At 38.2% G+C, this 19,837-nt stretch overlaps 1 protein-coding gene across 4 annotated transcripts; it reads left to right on the forward strand.

Annotated features, from left to right (window-relative positions):
• The first annotated feature begins 4,700 nt into the window (after positions 1 to 4,700).
• Positions 4,701 to 19,480, forward strand: camk1gb (calcium/calmodulin-dependent protein kinase IGb). 4 transcript variants are annotated; one of them, XM_057320196.1, is made up of 13 exons: positions 4,701 to 4,773; positions 9,050 to 9,161; positions 12,825 to 12,950; positions 13,247 to 13,321; positions 13,416 to 13,554; positions 14,339 to 14,462; positions 14,601 to 14,676; positions 15,541 to 15,653; positions 15,771 to 15,849; positions 16,307 to 16,394; positions 16,718 to 17,061; positions 17,849 to 17,950; positions 18,053 to 19,480. In XM_057320196.1, the coding sequence occupies exons 1-12, from the start codon at positions 4,716 to 4,718 to the stop codon at positions 17,913 to 17,915; spliced, it is 1,401 nt and encodes a 466-aa protein (XP_057176179.1). In that variant the 5' UTR covers positions 4,701 to 4,715; the 3' UTR covers positions 17,916 to 17,950; positions 18,053 to 19,480. The 4 variants fall into 4 exon arrangements, with proteins under 4 accessions (XP_057176179.1, XP_057176183.1, XP_057176181.1 ...); XM_057320200.1 differs by lacking the exon at positions 4,701 to 4,773 and adding an exon at positions 6,263 to 6,467; XM_057320198.1 differs by lacking the exon at positions 4,701 to 4,773 and adding an exon at positions 6,487 to 6,948.
• The last annotated feature ends 357 nt before the right edge of the window (positions 19,481 to 19,837 follow it).

Consider the following 19,837-nt stretch of genomic DNA (forward strand, 5'->3'; position numbering starts at 1 on the left):
CAGCAAACAGTTCTGGGGCACTTTTGACTACCGTTGTTTTTTTCTTGCTATGGGAGTCAATAGGTGTTGAGATCTGTTTGGTTACAAGCATTCTTCCAAATATCTGTCTCTGTGTTCATCAGAACAAAGACATTTATACAGATTTGGAACAACTCGAAGGTGAGTAAACAATGACAGAATTTTCATTTTCGGGTGAACTGTCCCTTTAAGACACTTCTGACGTAGTCCCTCCATACAGCTGATCTCAGATCATGAGGTCTGGCATGAGGTACGCTGATCTCAGATCAGTATGTTTTAAGTCACAGAGGGTTACATCATGGTGATTATTGTAGATCACCTAAAGGTTGTGAGCAGATGCAGAAAGCTCTAATGAAATGAGATCAGCCATCTGTGCTCTTCATCAAGAGCTCCACAGCACTACAATAGAGACTCGTGATAAAGATGAGCATCTTCTTCCCTAATCGTGACTTTTTAATTACAGAGACATGGTCAATTATATTTGCTTTTCTTTCTCAAGAGACCGTTTGAGCGAGAAAAAGGAAAGGGACGAAAACTGTATTCAAACTAAAGGTGATCCACTGTGTGATGTTAATGGATGCTGCGGTTCCTCATCACAGCACTTCAGGCAAATGTGATTTACCAGAAAATCTAACGGTAAACAGAAAATGCTTAAAGCATGTAATGCTTTATACTTTATATTCAATAATTCATATAAAACCTGCGTTATAATGCAATACATAAAATAAGATGTTCTTGTTTAAATGCACTATACTTTAAATACTTTCAGTTTGAAAAAAAGTCATAATTTTTTCTAGGGCTGTGCAAAAATATCGATACATGTAACTATCGCAATATATTTTTTTTCGATAGTGTATCGATAGTGATACCTCTATATCGATAATTTTTTTTTAAATCATGTCATATACATACGGCCAAAATTAAGTGGAAGCGAGCATGGCGAAAAATATTAGAACGCTTGGAGCTCTCAGAGCTGATGTGTGGGTGTGCTTTGGTTTTCAAAATAAGTCATGGAGTAATGAGTTATATCAAATAATGCTGTTTGTAAGCTTCGCAAGTCATGACACAAGTCACTTGGCTACTGCAGTGCATTAGACAAAAAGTTTATTAAGAAAAGTAACAATGACATTTATTGTGCTTTCACGGATATGACACCAGCGCATTTACAGCACGGATGAAGCAGGGGTTTTACACTGCCCATGTTCATTGTTTTAACTGTAATGCACCACAACAGCCAAGTGACTTGCGTGAGCCACCTTATTCCCCTGTGCTACCCACTTGAGGGGCGCAATCCACAGTTTGAGAAGCCAAACCACTGATCTAAAGGTCCATGCATCTCACATCATGGCCACTCTGTAGAGGTAAGGGATGTTTTTACACTTATCCTTACAGAAAACCCCCGGTGGTGCACAGCATGTTGTATTTCTAGCTCTACTTTTTACATTTTCTATTTAAAGTATTGCAATATATCGCAAATGTGTATCGTATCGAAATACATATTGTATCGTGACCCATCTGTCGTGATATGTATCGTATCGGGAGGCACTTGCCAATACACAGCCGTAATTTTTTCACGCTATTGTTGTTGTTGAACACCTGTACAGGTTTGAACTTCTATACCCTTAAGGTCATTATTTGCTTTAAATGCATGGAAGAGGCCTTTGTGATCATTGTGATACATTCTCTTGGGTGAGTAAATGTCTTACATTTTATTTTTAATGATTTTTTTTATTAACTAATTAAATGCATTTAATGTGTTTGTTTGCCGTTATATACAATAAGAGAGGAAAAAAATTATCAATTCACAAACATGACCTATGAATTGAAAAAAAAATCAAAATATTGAGAAAATGGCCTTTAAAGTTGTCCGTCAGAGGCGCTGTAGCAAGCCGTCGCTAATCAGAAACGGGTTTGTTTTAACGCTCTCTATTGGCTTACAGCTGTTATGATGTTGTGAAGAGATCAACCTGAAAGCATAAATTCTAATCTTCACATAGATACCAAACTTGAGTGGGAAATTCCCAAAGAGCGGGCAGCAGCGAGCGAAGTTTGTCGGTGTGTTTCCGGCCATGTTTGTTTGCATCCACTCACAAAAATAAAGTTTCGATATATTTACGGTAGGAAGGAATATTACAAAATATCTTTATGAAACATGATCTTTACTTACTATGATTTTTGGGATAAAAGAAAGATCGATCATTTTGACCCATACAATGTTTTGTTGGCTATTGCTACAAAAATACACGTGCTACTTAAAGCTACAATATGGAATATTTGGACCGCTAGATGGCGCACTTTCTTAACAACAACAACAAAAAAAAGGCGAAGCTAAATGACGTTATGTAGGAGAGTGGAATTATGGGACATGTCGTTTTCACCATCCAGAGGCGTATAGCGATCGCCCATCATGTTCACGGACGAGGTAATGAATTAATTTTATTTTATGTCAACGTAATGAATTAGCTTGCTAGAAACGTGGAATGTAATGCTACATTAGCCCGTGACTGATATTGGACTTTGTCCATTGATTTGGTAGCGTAATGCTACACAGTTTTACCTGTTTAAAACAGTCATACAGTCGTCGTTTAAACAGCATTTACAAGTAACGTTATTGGCTACATATTTTTGTTGCGACATATGCTGTATTTAATAGGGTAACTGCATTCATAACTATTCAAATAATCTGTGCGTGAGTATTTCGTGTACAATAAAAAAAAATGTGCTTACCTGTCTATTAAAACATGCGAGAGCGAAGCTCTCCATTTAGAAAACGCTTTTATTAACATTAAAAAGGATATTAATCATTGTTTTATTTCTTCGTTTGTCCATAAGCCTGCTTGTCTTGTTTGGCCTACGTTTACACTTTTTTGGGTTTCCTTTACTCGCCAAAGAGTAATCGTGATCCATAATAACAGAACAACAGATGCTGCGTCCCAGATGGCTCTCACTAAATCCTTGGTGTTTCGAGTCAGATCCGTGGGCGTGGCTTGTTGGTTTTGACTAAATCTTTGGTGTTTCAAGTCTTACGAAACCTTTGCCCTAACCCACACCCTAACCCTACCTATGATTGTTAAAATTGACGAAAAAACGCGTTTGGGCGATGCCGTCAGACTCGAAACACCAAGAATTTAGATGCTGTAACCACTTCCGCATTTGCGCGTTGCCGTAGTTTCTACAACCGGAAACTGAGGGTAGTGCGGAGCAGCGGATATTAAGTCACTGATATGCGACAAATACAAGGGACGGACCATTATTTTAAATAGGAATTTCTCTGGATTTGCACATTCTTAGGAACATTTGGGAAAATGTAAATACACAACTGCATGAAATATATCACACTGTGCAATTGATTTTTGGATATTTCATAACAAAATTCTTCTATATTGTGGCTTTAAGGCTGGTTTTATGGTCCAGGGTCAGATATAAAAAAAAATCAAATAGAACAAACATTACACGCCCCATACACTTTAAGTAAGAAGCATTTTTTACAGTATTTATTTCCTCTAATAGTTCACAATTCTACACTTTAAAAAAGGTGCTTCACAATGCATGGAAAAAGGTCTCACAAAAGGTTCTTTGTTGTGGTAAAAGGTTCTTAAGACAAAATGAAGGAAGAATTTGATCTTTAAAGTACCTTTTGAATGAATAGTTCTTTGGGCAACCAAAAATGGTTCTTATATGGCATCGCTGTGAAGTTAAAATGCATCAGAAAATACACATTGTTCTTTGGCGATGTCTTCTTTATTCCACGCCACATTTTCTTTCTCTTTATCGTTATGTAGTAGCAGACCTCCATTGACTTTAGATCATACTGTGCACACAGATAATCTGATAATCAGTTCATATTTCTAACGACAGAAACTGTTCTTTCTTTAGGATTGTTTGGCCATACAAGGGCCTGCAGTCGTGGCACCGTAATGCATCAGGAGATGTGATTTGCAACAAATATGATGACACTATACCACCAAAATAGGACATGAAAAACATCCAGGCACTGTGATTGTTCCAAAACAGGTTGCAGGCTTGTTGTAGTTGTGTTAAATGATATACGGGTGACAATTGAATTATGTGCTCCGATAAGAGACCCGGGTTCCTAAAAGAAACATGTTAAGCATTTTAAGAACTCAGAGTCTCAAGATGTGCTTTAGAAGTACATTCAGTACAGATAAACTCGATTCCACAGACAGATTATACTGTACATAAATTGAACACCTTTTGAATAAATAATTACAGTTTGCAAATTGTATTAATCGGAAGGAAACAAAATAAAAGTATTAGTGCATTCAGATTGTGGATTGTATTACGATTGTCTTCTCAAATATGTAAATATGTACATAATATGTATATACAGTGTATTTAAATGTCAGTAGGACCTAAAAATAATGCCACCAAATAACAGTTTTAAGTTGCGGATGATGAGATTCACATCATGTGCGTCCCTCACATAGAAACAAGTTTTGCGTCTCCACATCCGTATTCCCATTTACGCAAAACCCGCCCTGAAATGGAACTATCCAGAGATCTTCATGTCCGGTTGTGTTTGTGCATCCTTTCCCCGCCATGGCAACCCTGTACACAGACAGATAATGAGACAACAGTCTCACTCCTGCAGCTTCATCTTACTCCCAGCGCACACAAGTCAACATCTCGCTAGGAAGTCACATTTCCATCCGTGTTTCTCCACAGGCTCCCGTGAAATGCCATCTTATTTTGTTAAGCAAGGCAAACCCTTGGCCTGCAAAAAACACCGCAAAGGTAAGCCCTGCTATAAGTAAACTTCATTTGTATTTAGATGTAAGCATACAATGTTTATGCCTACTACCATTGTAACATTTGATTTGAATTGATATTACTTGAGAATTGTAGATACAAATTTTAACTACACGAATTGCTTTATGAAAATTGCATTTAAAGGGATGGTCAACCCAAAAATGAAAATTATGTCATCATTTATTCACCCTCATATAATTTAATACCTCTATAAATTACGCAGAGAAAGATATTTGGAAGAATGCTAGTCATTTTCAGTTCCTGCACATCATTGACTACCATATTAGGAAACATTAGATGGTAGTTAAATGTGCCCCAGAACAGTTTGTTTTCCTTAGTTCTTTAAAATAGCTCATTTTGTGTTCAACAGAACCAAAACAAATAACAATAATGTTTTCCTACTGTGGTGGATGATGTCCCAGAACTGAAAATTGCTAACATTCTTTCAAATATATTATTTTGTCTTCATCGGAACAAAGACATTTATTCAGGTTTGAAACAGTATGAGCAGGGGCGGTCTGGGAAGCAAAAACGGCCCTGGAGTTTTCGGCACACATAGGCCCTCCACCATTTCTTTCGACCGGGGGGGGGGGAGGGGGCTGGGTGTTTGATTGCATCAGCCCTCCACCATTTCTGTCGACGTGGGGGGGGTGTTGTATGTAACGTGTCATTGCATTACATGTATACGTGTCCGTCTCGCTAATGCCTTCGCGGTGCGTGCAAGGCCCAAGCGTCCACTCTTGCCCCATACATTAGCGGCCCACCGGGAAAAGTTCCGATACTCCAGATGGCCGGTCCGCCCCTGGTCACGACCTTAGGCCATCAGCGGGATGGCTGTTCTGGACTTTGACAGAATGTCCTACTGGTCAGTCCGCCCCTGACTCTGAGGGTGAGTAAATGATGACAGAACTTTTGGGTGAACCATCCCTTTAAATAGAGAAACGTTTTAATTCAAAATGGCTTAACCCAAAATAGTTTGATCAATGAAATATGAATCTCTGGTGACTGGTTTAAACCTACAGTCAGTCATACTGAACTGTGGACTTTTTGAATTCAAGTTTGTAAAATGGTCATTCGGAAGTGCATTTGTATATTTTGCGTGGGTTCGGTTTCTAGGGAGCACCCGTACTAATCAAATTTGTATCCCGAATGCACTGTAAAATAACCATAAATTAACCATGTTTGCCAAATGCATTTGTATTTAACGAATTTCTTCTATGAATTCTATTTATTTATAGAAAGAGATGTGCAATGGTTTTCTAAGCAATATGATGTGTCTAGAAATATTATTTGAGACCTTTCCAGGAACCACTCCGTACACCCGGCAACACCCTATATTGACGAGTTTTGCATTGACATATCTAGTTCTGGTTCTCTGTTACTGTCACTCGCATTGCATTAGCAGCGAAGAGGTTGTGGGTTCGAGTCACGTGGAACACAGATACTCAACAAATGCGCTGTTAATCCTTTAGATAAGCGTGTCTGCCAATCAAAAAATTAGTAAGTAATTATGTATCTGGACACCTTGAGAATCCGCCTCTCGTGCTCGCCCCTCCTTCCTCGTTGCCTGCACATGTAATCTCCAACCTGTTGGTTATTTCTGCACCTCCAGACTACAGTAGTTTAATCTGTCCAGACAGCAGCGGGCTTTTGGCAGGAGAGTCCGAGCGCATCTCTAGGTAAGTCACGGGACGCCCGTCGGCTTGCCGTCCCATCTCAGGACGCGCGTGAGAAACTGCTGCTGAGGAACATGTTACACTTTACATTTGTGTTCATGTTGCAGTTTATGATCTCGTTTAGCCAACTGTAATTCTTTTTGCGTGCAATACGTGTAACATGGGCATAATGTAAAGCGTAATAGTGTCGGATAATTTGTATTCCGCGCACAACAGAACTCTCCCTCTCAGATTTTGACTCGGTTTTTTGCATTATATGCGTTGATACGCATGTATTTGAAAGATTTTTGCTGTTTTCCGTTGCATTAATTGCACAGGAATGTGCATGGTTGCATTTGGGACGCGACGCCAATGTCTGTGTCGTTGAGATCCGCGCCTCGGCCGCTTTCAGCTCATGTCGTGATCTGTCACTGCTGCCCGTGCTTGCGCTTCGATAGTTTCTGCAGTAGACAGAAATCTTGCTGGAGTCGTTACCGAGCTGAAGGTAAGGTCAAGAACTGGCTCTCTGTGAAACAGCTTATGCATGCTTTTAAATGTTGTATGCATCACGTAATGCGTGTGAGAAATGACATAAAATCCTTGTGGGACGCGATATATAATAATGGACACACTATGGGACATCTCGGCCCGGGACATACGCTGTATGAATGCAAATGAGTCTGTGTGCTGAGTTGCATATCTATGTTTATTTTGAACCTTGGGGGGGGGGTTATATGAGTTGTTGTTTCGAGAAGACACTTCTTGGGGGCTGCAGAGGGAAAGCAAAGAAGGCAGGTACAGAATGTGCCTCTTTTCTGGGCCGAGAGATGAAGGCAAAATCTGTGCATTGATTATTTTGAAATGTTTAAAAATGTAAATGTGAAATACATGATGCAAGTGGTTTTGTGTGGTCAGTGTGTCATAGGAAAAAATCGAATTTATATTTTGAATTCAATGAAAAAGCTACATATTGCTTGTTCTAACATTTGAATTATAATTATTTACATTTATGCATTTGGCAGACGCTTTTATCCAAAGTGACGTTTTGTCTGTACATGTGTGTTCCTTGGAATTGGACCCAACACATTTGTATTAGCGCAATACTCAACAAGTTGAGCTAAAGGTATTACAAGTCATGCATTAAAATGCATGAAAATATGACATTTACAATTTGCATTAGGCTTATGCTTCTATCCAATGCAACGTACAGTGCATTAAATCAATACATTTTTCATCACTATTAGGTGAAGATGATGCATGTATCGATACCATGACTTGCGTTGCTCTACCAATTCAGATGAAAAAAAAAATACATGTATCAATATTCAACTGAAACTATCATTGATTTCTTATTTAAGAATTAAAATAGAATTAGCGTACACTCATTTTCAACTCGTGTGTCCTTAATTTTACTTTATGTACTTATTTATTTATTTGGACTTAATAGCGGTCCATCATTCGACATTGTTCATAGCGACCAACTTAAGTCCCGATGTTCTTTGGCATTACTCCTGGAGTCCTTTCATGTCTCTTAATTGGATGTTCCTTTCCTCGCTAGGTTACCTGATTTGTCTATTAAGTTGTCTGTAAGCTCACAAAGATTGTGTTAGTTCCAGAAGAGTTTCTTCTTTTCTCCAAACTGATGCATTTGTGATATTTTAGTAATTTCAAGCGACTCGTGATGAATTATTTTAACTCGAGGCCAAAGATCACAGTCTTTAACTTGTTATATAAGTGTAATGAGAGCAAGTCTTATGAACTTATCGGATTTGAAAGTACACTGAAGTCTTTCCAGAAACGTTTGGTGTTGGCTGGCAAATTTGCAGTCTTTTGCGCTGCATTTATTTGAAAACCTTTTGTGGCGCAACCTTGAATTAAACAGAAATGGATCCGGTGCATGAAAGCTGTTCATTCACGGCATCCCGGCAATTTCTGCTACAGTATGATGATGCTTGCTTAGAATACTGGATGTATTTAGGTGAAGATGATTCATTTTTTCAATCGTTTCAGACACGTGGATATACCTTTGTGTTAGGATTGGAGAGGTCAAGGCACCTTTGCTGTATCAATGTAAATCGATGCGCTGTAGTGATTCAGACACTACAATCGTCTGTGTAAGACTCCTCAGCTCCAAATGTGTTTAGACGATGTCCCTGTCTATACGTTGACCTGCCAACACACGATTAGCTTTTCATGACAACATCGGTCTTAAAGGCATGTACAGCCAATCAGCATCTCAGGAATTGTTAAACAGGACGGCCCACGGCAAAGACACAGACAGAGACAGAGACGGTTAGATGGAGTTTGTCAAGGGAAAGCCATTAAGAAACACGAGTCGAACTGAGCTTCACTTCTGAGTTTACACAGGGATTCCTCCGACTGTCAGAGGAGATGAAGGTTTTCTGATGTTTCATCTTGATTTGGATTTTTAATCAGGTTTATATTAGGAAACGGGACCTCATGGCTCCGGGTATCTTAAGGGTTATTTTAAATGCAACTAAAGGTATATTTACAAATCGTTTGTATGAATAGACATTGTTTCTTTATTTTGCGGAACAGACATTTTATGAAGAGCTTTGTTTCTTCTTTTGTTCCGTTTTCTCCAGAAAACCCTGTTGAAGCTCACGCTGAAATGGGCCGAAAGGAAGGAGATTACGATTGGAAGAAAAACACAGACAACATCCAAGATGTGTTTGAATTCATGGAGGTGCTCGGATCGTAAGTGCGAATTTCAGCTTTTGCGCACTGCATAATTGTATCATTATTTGTTTCAAAGTGGGGTTTTACTGATGTAATCGCATCAATGACATGCATTCTGATTTCGAAATTCATGCATTTAGTTGTTTGCAACCATTAAGACTTTAAAGTGATACTTCACCCCAAAATGAAAATTCTGTCATCGTTTACTCACCTTCGAGTTGTTCCAAATGTGTATAAAACAGAGAAAGATATTTGGAAGAATGCCTATAACCAAACAGATCTCAACACCCATTGTCTCCCATAGTAGGATTAATTTTAATTAATTACTGTACCATTTTATTTTGTTCTGTTGAACACAAAAGAAGATATTTTGAAGAATGTAGAACAGTTCTGGGGCACTTTTGACTACTGTTGTTTTTTTCCTACTATGATAGTCAATGGGTGTTGAGATCTGTTTGGTTAATAAGCATTCATCCAAATATCTTTCTCTGTGTTCAAGAGACAAAGAAATGTATACACATTTGGAACAACTCGAAGGTGAGTAAATGATGACAGAATTTTCTTTATATATTATATATTATATATTATTATTACTTATTATTACTATATATATTCTTTATATATTTTCTTTAGATCTTTATAAAACATAACAAAATGATTACAGAGAAACCCGACGTTACCATTAGAAGACCATCAAATAAAAAAACGCTAACTTAAGTGTAAAAGTTTGTTAAAGGTTCTATAAATGGATGTGATGAAGGTAATTATTCTTCACCTGGCAACGGATTGACCCAACTTTACAGGATTTGGCCCGGCCTTTAGTGCTTTATAAGCTTGCTAATTCAAGACCTGAGATGTTCGGGCGTTGGAGAGATTAGTGGCTCGTTCAGAAAAGCTCAATAGCTTCATCGATGAACATAACACACATGAGAGCATTGATTCGAAGTAAATAATAAATAACATTTTGGAACTGTCTGACGGGTCTCTGGCGATGAAGCAGACAGCAGTCATCTGTTGTCCCGTGGTGATGTCATTGTGCACATTAGACCATGAGCTCAGCAGATACGGGCATCATCTTTGCTGACTGTACAATACAGTGTACATTAGGCAGAATAATCTTGTTATGGTTGTTGCCTACTTAAGTGAGACAGGCAAGCACCCGATTCATTCACACTGGAATGATGTCTGCATAATCCCTCACCGTCATGCGTTTAATGCAGCGAGAGGCATTTAGGTCGAGATGTTTCCTTCTCTCTGGATTGGGTAAATCAAGGGTAAAGCAGAGGTTAAGACACATCCAGACTGGTCGAGTGTGGTAATCTAGTTGGCCGACAGGGATCACACACTTCAGGAAACAACTAACAGGATGGAAAGCTTTGTGCTAATCTGACCGGCATGGCCTGCAATGTGCAGCGTTTTATGCCGTCTGTTTTTGGAGAAGTTTACCACCGTGTTTTGAGACTCGTCTATAAGGTGTGAATTAAAACGCGCATCTGAGATCATCCCCGTTCACAAACGTCTTGAAGAGAGATAGTGGTGAAATAGGGCTGTTTTACAGTAATGTGCGTCTAAAGATAGAATCTGTTATATAAAAGTCTGACATGGATTTGAGACAAAATAAGATGAATTTCTGTTTGCTGAGTTGAAATGCTTAAAAACTTAAAAGTCTGGGATGTTTCTCCAAACATTGCTTGAGAGAAATAAAAAGAAAAACAAATGAGAGTGCAATTGTTGAAACGCACGAAGAGTGTGGAGGTGTTAAATGAATGCAGATTGTAGAGGTAAAATCATCTGGATTTGAGTAAATTTGGTGAGAAATGCTTGAGTTCATCTTTCATAATATTGACTTTTGATTGAACTTGACAAATCTGAGCTCAGTTTGAGACACTGTTGACATCTCTTCTGAAACTCTGATGACAGACACATTTGTGAGTTTGTTGGCTCTCTCCAAAGACAAATCGGAGACGTAAACAAATGTGTGTGTTTAGAGATCTCCCAGCCTTACCTCTGGATGTTACTGGTTCCAGTGGGGCATTATGGTCCATGGGAGTTGAGCACAATGGCTTCCTCTGTCAAAAACAACCTGAATTAAACTCCCACAATCCCTTGTGTGGGGTTAACACCCATCCAGCTACACAGCAGCATTCAATCTTGTTTTGGTATGTTTCACTGCATGGCGGATGCATTTACTGACCTTCACTTTGAGCTGTATTTAGTTTATTTATTTATTTCGTGACGCGTTTCAATCAACACTGCATTATGTTATGAATTCAGAGCTTTCTGAGGGTTTATTCACTCGGTGGCCGTGGGTGATGTACATCTCATTTCTCAATCAAAGTGGAAAAACACGTGTGGGAATATGTGTTAGACGCTAGACGTGTCAGCCTGTTTGTGCGTGGGAGAGCCATCTTGACTGTCGGAGAGCATGTGCCATGTAACACTTTAATAACACGCCTGTGATCTCAAGCAGTCCAGAACATTAAAGATTAAGTGTTTTAACAACTCACAAAATCTACACTAAAAATGCCAGCTAGGAAATAGACAATACATTAAATGTATGTAATATTTGTGAGTATTTTAGAAAACAAATCACATTAATGCACTATTAGTAGATGTATAAATAGTGTATAAATAATACATTATTTTATTATTGATACATTATTTAATTCTATAAATTATATATTTAACCATTACCTGTATTTACAAGCAATTTACAGTACATTGAAGGCATGCATTTTTGTAAATTAATAGATAATAATAATAATACATATTAATAATGGAAATAAATAAATAATAAATTAACTAATTAATAAATAATAATGCATCAATAATAATAATAATAAAGATAATAATTGATAACAAAAATAAAAATAATTTGTACAATTTGAATCATAGAATATATAATAAAAAATTATAATGATTAAAATGCTCGATAAACTGGAAGACGAGACTAAAACAAGATACTGAATACAATCGTGATTTTTGCTTTACAAGAAAAGTACAAAAGGTTTAATAAAATCAGCTAAACAATGATAAGAATATTATGTTAATAATATTATTAATATGTTAAACCAGTGATATTTATAATCTCAGCAACCCTAAAATGTTCTTTTTAGCCCAGATAATCCTCCGCCAGTGGTCATCTAGCCTCTTTCCATCCCAGGTCTTACAGTGCCAGGTGACCTGCTCGCTGGCCTGTGTCACACCTGGATACCTGAGCCATTATTGTTTCCGTTGCGTAAGGGATTTTACATGTAATCCTCATCGCAGGACAGCTATTCCCGGTTACAGTTGAAGATCACATGGAGAAAAGAAAACGAACCACTTAATGTGATGTCCAGAAGCCCCCGCCACCAATACCCTGAGACTTTAAGAACAGAAGGTTTCATCAGTTTTACTCAAGAAACACAACAAGACTAAAAACTAAAATATTAATACTCTCTCCCTGAGCAACCAATTCATGTCTGTAGCACAAATGCAGGATGACATGTTGTCTGCAGTAGCTGTTATTAAATGATCGCACCCGGTGCAGCGTGCTGATCTCCGTGGGGTTTAAAAGGTCACATCCTTCATTAAAACCTGCTTTACTGCCATTACATAAACCCTGCATCATGCTCTCTCAGATCCGCAGATAAAGCCCAGCAATTGACCGTTCAACCGTTTCTTTCTTTTGTTCTTCAGGGGAGCATTCGCTGAGGTCTTCATGGTGAAGGAGAGGAAAACAGGGAAGCATTTCGCCATGAAGTGCGTAAAAAAGAAGAACAAAAGGGACCTAATCCTGGAGAATGAGATCGCTGTGTTGAGGAGGTGAGATGTGTCTCCAAACAAAGAACATACTGTACAGAGACAAAGTCATCTTCAAAAACTGTTCCTGCGGTCTCTCCAGCGATGCACATCTTGCACATCGTCTCCCTTTTTTAATGCATCTGAATGATCTCATCTGCTTTACATTAGGGACACTTCCAAAACTAGTACTCCGTGTTGTCAGAGCTGCTATGCCATAAAATAGACATTAAATGTGATTTAAATCATTAATATTTTAATGCCAAAACAGCTAAACCATTATCATTGATTTCTATTCATTTATTGTTATTGGCGTTTAGGATCCAGCATGAAAATGTTGTTTGCTTGGAGGATTTCTATGAAAGTCGGACGCATTACTACCTTGTCATGCAACTGTAAGTAACGTTCACTGCCTCTGTTAAACTTTCAGGTTATTGTGAATCTCTTTGGTGTTTTTGTGAGGGATGTTCATGGTTTTCCTCTGCTCAGAGTTTCAGGAGGAGAACTGTTTGATCGGATTCTGGACCGCGGCGTGTACTCTGAGATGGATGCCAGTGTGGTTATCAGACAGGTGCTGGAGGCGGTCAGCTACCTGCACGAGAGCGGCATAGTTCACCGGGATCTCAAGGTATTTCAAAAAAATCCACATTTTAGAAAAATGTGACCCAGTCTGTGAAAACCAATCTCATAATGAGAGAATGAGCATCAACGTTTGATTTCAACCATTCATTTCACTATGATTTTAATCTTTTACTCAATATTAAAGATGTCAAGATTATATTTTACAGAATGCTCTTTACATTATATAGGATGAGTTTTTGTAGAAAAAAATAAATAAATAAATGACTTTAGCTGGGTTTTCACAGACTGGGTCATAAATAGTAGGAAGCTATGAAATAACACAAATCTTATTATGGGAATGTTTTTTACTAAAAAGAAAATCTTCAGTCAGTCTGGTATTTGTCACCCTTTGTCGTTTTATCAAGCGATCTCCATTTATTCGGGCTTCTTATGGGCTGCTTTTCATCATTCAGCCCGAGTCTTCCGTTTAAAAAATATTTTGTTCCCAAAAATAACTAAATAATGCATTAAAAAAATTATGTTTCATAATAAAAGAAATCATAATTTGTAAGGTTAATATAATAAAATAATTTAATAATATATATTCGGTTTTAAGCATTCATCGAATTAATTTCACTATATTTATTTTGCACAAAAGTAGGTTATGTTCTTTGCATTAAATCGTTAGGATGATATTGTAGTAGGATTATTTAGTATAGAAAACAATAAATCACAAAAAATGATTTTCACAGACTGGGTCACATACAATATATAGTGCAATTTTGCAATACGCCAGGGAGGATTCTGGGTGCATATCTCCCAGCCCTCATATGCGTTTCATCTCTCTGCAGCCTGAGAATCTGCTGTACTACAGTCCTGATGAAAACTCTAAGATCATGATCAGTGATTTCGGCCTGTCGAAGATTGAAGAGAATGGAATCATGTCCACCGCCTGTGGAACTCCAGGATATGTGGGTAAGAACAGTGTGTGTAGTACAGCCTGTGCATGTCAAAGCAAAACTAAATGGCATTGAACCAAATAATCCGTGTGAAATAATGTAGAATGAGACTTTGATCTGAAGTCATTTAGTGTCTGTTTGCTCTTTTTCACAGCTCCTGAAGTGTTGGCTCAGAAACCCTACAGTAAAGCTGTGGACTGCTGGTCTATTGGAGTTATCGCATACATTCTGTGAGTCCCCAAATGCTACACGTCATTTCTAAGATCATTTGGGTCCACATGGTTCTCTAGACTATGAAGAGAAATGTGCAGTAGAGCTAAAAACAGATGCCACGTTCTAAAATAGGAAACCAAACACTTTCTGTCAGATTTAGAAAACAGCAGTTAGTCAGAACGAGTCAGAGATTAAAGGGGTCATACGACACGGCTAAAACGACTATCGTTTGTTTTAGATGTAATGTAATGTGTATACACGATTTAAGGTTCAAAAACACTGTATTTTCCACATACCGTGCATGTTTGTATCTCCTCTTTGCCCCGCCTCTCTGAAACGCTCATGGCTCTGAAAAGCGAGGTGTGCTATGATTGGCCAGTTAACCAGTGCGTAGTGATTGGTGGAATACTGCAAGCGTGTGACGGAAATGTAACGCCTCTTACCATATTTGGAACATCAGGTTCCAAAGCAATTGTACTGACAGGTACGCCCACCTTACTTGCGTATACATTTGGGCGGTCTTAGTCAAATCATACCACCAAGTGACGTAGATTTGTGGGGGTGTGGTTACACGAGGCGTTTCAGGCAGGTCTGGGTGAGCATTCGCTTTTTGATAGAATGCATATTTTGTTCCGACACTTTAATATTTGCAATTTTACGGGTCTAATACATACATGGGCAACTTATGACACACCAAAGACACAGAAAAACACATATTCGTGTTTACCATATGACCCCTTTAATCTCTGACTCGTTCTGACTAACTGCTGTTCTCTAAATCTGACAGAAAGCGTTTGGTTTAGTGCAGATCTGTCCCCCTGGTGGACTATTAGTGAATTACATGTAAACATGCACGTTCATACCGTGATTGTTTTTTACAGGCTCTGTGGATATCCTCCTTTCTATGAAGAAACAGAGACTCGTCTGTTTTCTAAAATCATGAAGGGGCAGTATGAGTTTGACTCGCCCTTCTGGGATGATATTTCTGAGTCTGGTTAGTCTCTTCTATCACTCATAACGCTACTGTCACCTATGTACTGATACTTCACTCTAAAAATGTACACAAATTATTGATTTCTTCACCTCATGTAAATGTATTATCTCTCAATAGCCAAAGACTTCATCCGTAACATGATGCAGAAGAATCCCAAGATGCGTTATACTACAGAACAGGCTCTACGACACCCATGGTGGGTGGCTATTGTACAGAGATAGCCCTCTCAAGGCTTCTGAGATTAACAAAACCTTTGTTTGATTCTTTTTTATTTTCTTAAAATTCTTGTGGAAAAATAAAAATGAGTGTTGATATACAGTCAAATAGGAACACGTTGATCATTTGCTAATGTAAAAATTCTGTCATCCTTTAATAACCCTCGTGGCATTCAAAACCTGCATCTGACTCTTTCTTCTGTGTAATACAAAAGAAGAGATTTTGAGAAATGTCTTCCTGGTTTTGTGTTCATACAATGGAAGTCGACGGGGTGTTGTTTGGTTACTCGCGTTCTTCAAAATATCTTCTTTTGTGTTCTGCTGAAGAAAGAAAGGCAAATGATCTGTTGAACTTTTTACCCATTTACAGTTGAAGAATAAAGAATGCCGAAAAACAAATCCTCCAGCTCTGATTTTAAACCCAGCTTTGTCTCGCAGGATAATCGGTAAGACGGCCCGGAGTCAAGACATCTACCATTCTGTCAGCGTGCAGATCCAGAAAAACTTTGCCAAATCCAAGTGGAAGGTAAAGTCATGTTTCATAACAGGGTGAATACAGTGTTGCGTTTGGATACTGTGGTTAAACCCCAGTTGGCTTTTTTAGCCGATCTCTGGCCTGGTTACACAATTTGAGCGATTTTGTAATCTGCCAATCGTTGCTCCATCTCTTTCAATATCTAGAACAGACCAGATTTGGTTTAATTTTGACACTCACTGTAGATTGAGATCACAAGGTCACAAATAAATAGTCCTTTTAGATTTATGCACTCGCATGCGATATCGAAAACAACAACCACTAAAACGTTATTATATTTGACTGACTATTTGAAATGGGTTGTTCTTCTCCAGCAAGCTTTTAATGCTACAGTGGCCATTCACCACATGAAGAAGCTTCAGATGGCTCATTCTGAGGCCTCTATGAGACAGAACCAGACCCCTCCTTCTGTACCTGAGATCAAGGTCATCACAACATCCACACCTGAAGCTGTCCGCAAGAAGCTGTTCACAGAGACCCCCGAATCAAACCACAACACGCCCAGTAACCAGATAAATATTCCAGCCAGTTCCACTGAGTCGAAGAGTCAGTACCACCCGGTTCGGGTCAGTCACAGCGAGACCACCCATGTTGGAACCCTCACCATCGTAGAGAAGTGCAAACACGTCTATCACTCTGAGCCAGCTGATCTGAATGGGTATGTGCTTTTCTTGACCTAACCTAGGCTACTTTAAATAGGACCATACGCTCTTAAAAATAAAGGTGCTGAAAATGATTAACCCTTTTGGTTCCCTAAAGAATTGTTCAGTCAAAGGCTCCTAAAAAACTATTTCTCTAAGTCTGTAAAGCCACTGCAAAGAACTTGAATAAAAGTGTCTGCTAGATGCAATATTTGGGGAAATGCGGATAGGTTTTTTGGAACCACAGCTCCACAAAAAACCTTTAGGAACCGTGTTATTATTAAAAAAGTACGTTAAGTATATACAATATATTACCGTGTAAAAAGCACTACAGCATTTTGATGGTGCCGTATAAATTAAAAAAATCTAAAGTTCTATGTAGACATTGTTTACAATCATTATGTTTAAAAAAAGTAATAATGGATTATTGTTAACATAAAAAAGACGAACATTATTATTTTTATTTAGAACAGTGGTGCTAAACCTTTATGACTTCATTGTCCACAACAATATTCAAAGTGTTTGTTATACAAATAACCAAACATTAATAAATATCTAAATTTCTACTTGTTTTAGCTTATTTTAATGCTTTGTCTTGCGTTTAATCTTGATATCCTCGTGTGTCCCGGACCCCTGCTTGAGAAACGTTTTTTGAAAAGATTCAAAAATACAAATGAAAGAAACTGCACAATAAGCCTGTAATGTAAACTTAAGGAAGTTAAAGTACATTTTCATTTCATGTTGACACGTTCATGAGACGACAGTTGCTTTCTCTAACCCTTTTAATGCTTTGAATTTCTTCAGGTATGCAAAAAGAGGCTCCGGTCGTAACGGGCAGAACCTGCAGACCGGAGTTTGTTCCGTCATGTGATCTGCCGTAATGGAATGATGAAGTCAGTTTGATTGGTGAGTTTAATTACTTTTTTTGAAGTTAGAATTTTGATTTATTTTGTTGTTTGAAAATGATTTTATCAAGCTATGTTTGCTTACGTCTGGTGCTCCTTGCAGGTCTGTGATCTCTCACCCAGCCACCGGCTGCTTTCTATGGTCAGGTCCGTTGCTCTGCGCCCCGGGCGGGAGCGTTTGCATGCCATCGTCCTCCAGCCGTTCTGAAACACTGAGGTTTAGGAGAGTGCCTCCATATCTGCACATGTACTCACGATGCACGAGCACAGGCTGTCACACACACACACACACACACGCACACACACACACACACACACACACGCACACACACACACACACACTGGTTCAGTATCTTTGACGCAGGTTAGCTTCATTTGTTGGTGCTGAAGCTTTGAATTTTCCAGTGAGGAAACTGTTTCACATTATGGTTTATTAATCTCTCTGTATTAAAAGATTTGGAACTAGGGTCAGTGTTATTGGACGCTTGTGTTGAGGAGTATTGAGAGTTTGATTCTGTGTTTTTGTATGTATAATCTCTGTAAAGTTTGGCTTCGGTTGCTTGTGACTGTGTGGTATAATTTACTGCAGTAATCCATGGCAGGTTTATAACACTGTTGCTTTACTGTAAACTCTATTTATCGATAGGTTATTGTAAATCGACGGACGTCATAAGAAAGGTTTCATTTATCTAGAGTGAATGTTTATTTTTCTAATGCCATAAATTATTATTGTACAGTGTGTATATTTTTTCCCGTTATTTCAGAAATCCATCAAATAATGTTAATTTTGTTGTGTGTTCAGTAAAGCAGTCATATACCTAAATACATTAACTTGACTGTTATAAATACTCACAAATGTGTATGTTGTAAGAGATTATGGTTAAGTGTCCTCTTCAGAAAAGTTCATGTTGTTTAGACTGCTAATGGCAATGCTTTGTGCAATATTTGTACCAATAAATTCTGAGATGCATCCCTTTTCTTTGCATGCTTGGATTAGCTGTTTATTGTTACTTGAAATAATCTCTCATGTTATCTCAAATATGACGTTATTTTTAATGATCAATTATCACGGATAAAATAATTTACGATAACAATATCATTGTGATAAATATTGAAATTCACAAAATGAATAGTGCTCTTGGTCAAATTCCAAATATTTCATTTAGATTATTTTGTCTTTTCTCTTTTTTTGCCGAATGATTCATTCTCAACCTTTGAGTCTAGGCACACAAATGTTTGCATTGCTCCAGTTAAAAAAGGATTTGACTGACCTCAATACGGTACACCTGGTTGACCTGTACTATATGAGTGCATGTCACTCGTCTGATCTCAGATTAACACGAGACACGAGTCAAATGGTCTGTCCATCCACATTGCTGAGTGTGCATTAACACACAGAGGACAGCAGAGGATGTTATGATGGTCTGTCGTCCTGTGATTGGTCAACTGATGCTTCAAGATATTCACATACTATCACACATATACTGTTCAAGCTATATAAGAAATGTATGCAAATAAAATATATGCAATATCAACCAAAAAACGAAAATGAACATTTGTTGTGTTGTGTATTCTTGCATCAAACCATCAGGTCTGCCGTGCCAACACGAGTAAAGCGTGTTGAACGTGTTTCCCAACACTGTCTGTACATGCAGGGCAGAGAGCATGGCACGCATCACTGTAGAAATCTGATGCGGTCGTGTCCTCACAATCACTACCGCAACTCTACAGTGAGTCAAACTACAGTATTGCCCAACATTCATTTCTCCTCTCACCTCATACGCAAGCAGTCGCCCGAGAGACTGATGCTTTAACTCCATTTTAAAGACTTGAGGTTTAATATTACTGAAAGTGAAGGGTCAGCATGTTTGCATCTTGCACTTAATAT

The sequence above is a fragment of the Triplophysa rosa genome, linkage group LG21 (assembly GCF_024868665.1).
Source record: "Triplophysa rosa linkage group LG21, Trosa_1v2, whole genome shotgun sequence".
Lineage (NCBI taxonomy): Eukaryota > Metazoa > Chordata > Actinopteri > Cypriniformes > Nemacheilidae > Triplophysa > Triplophysa rosa.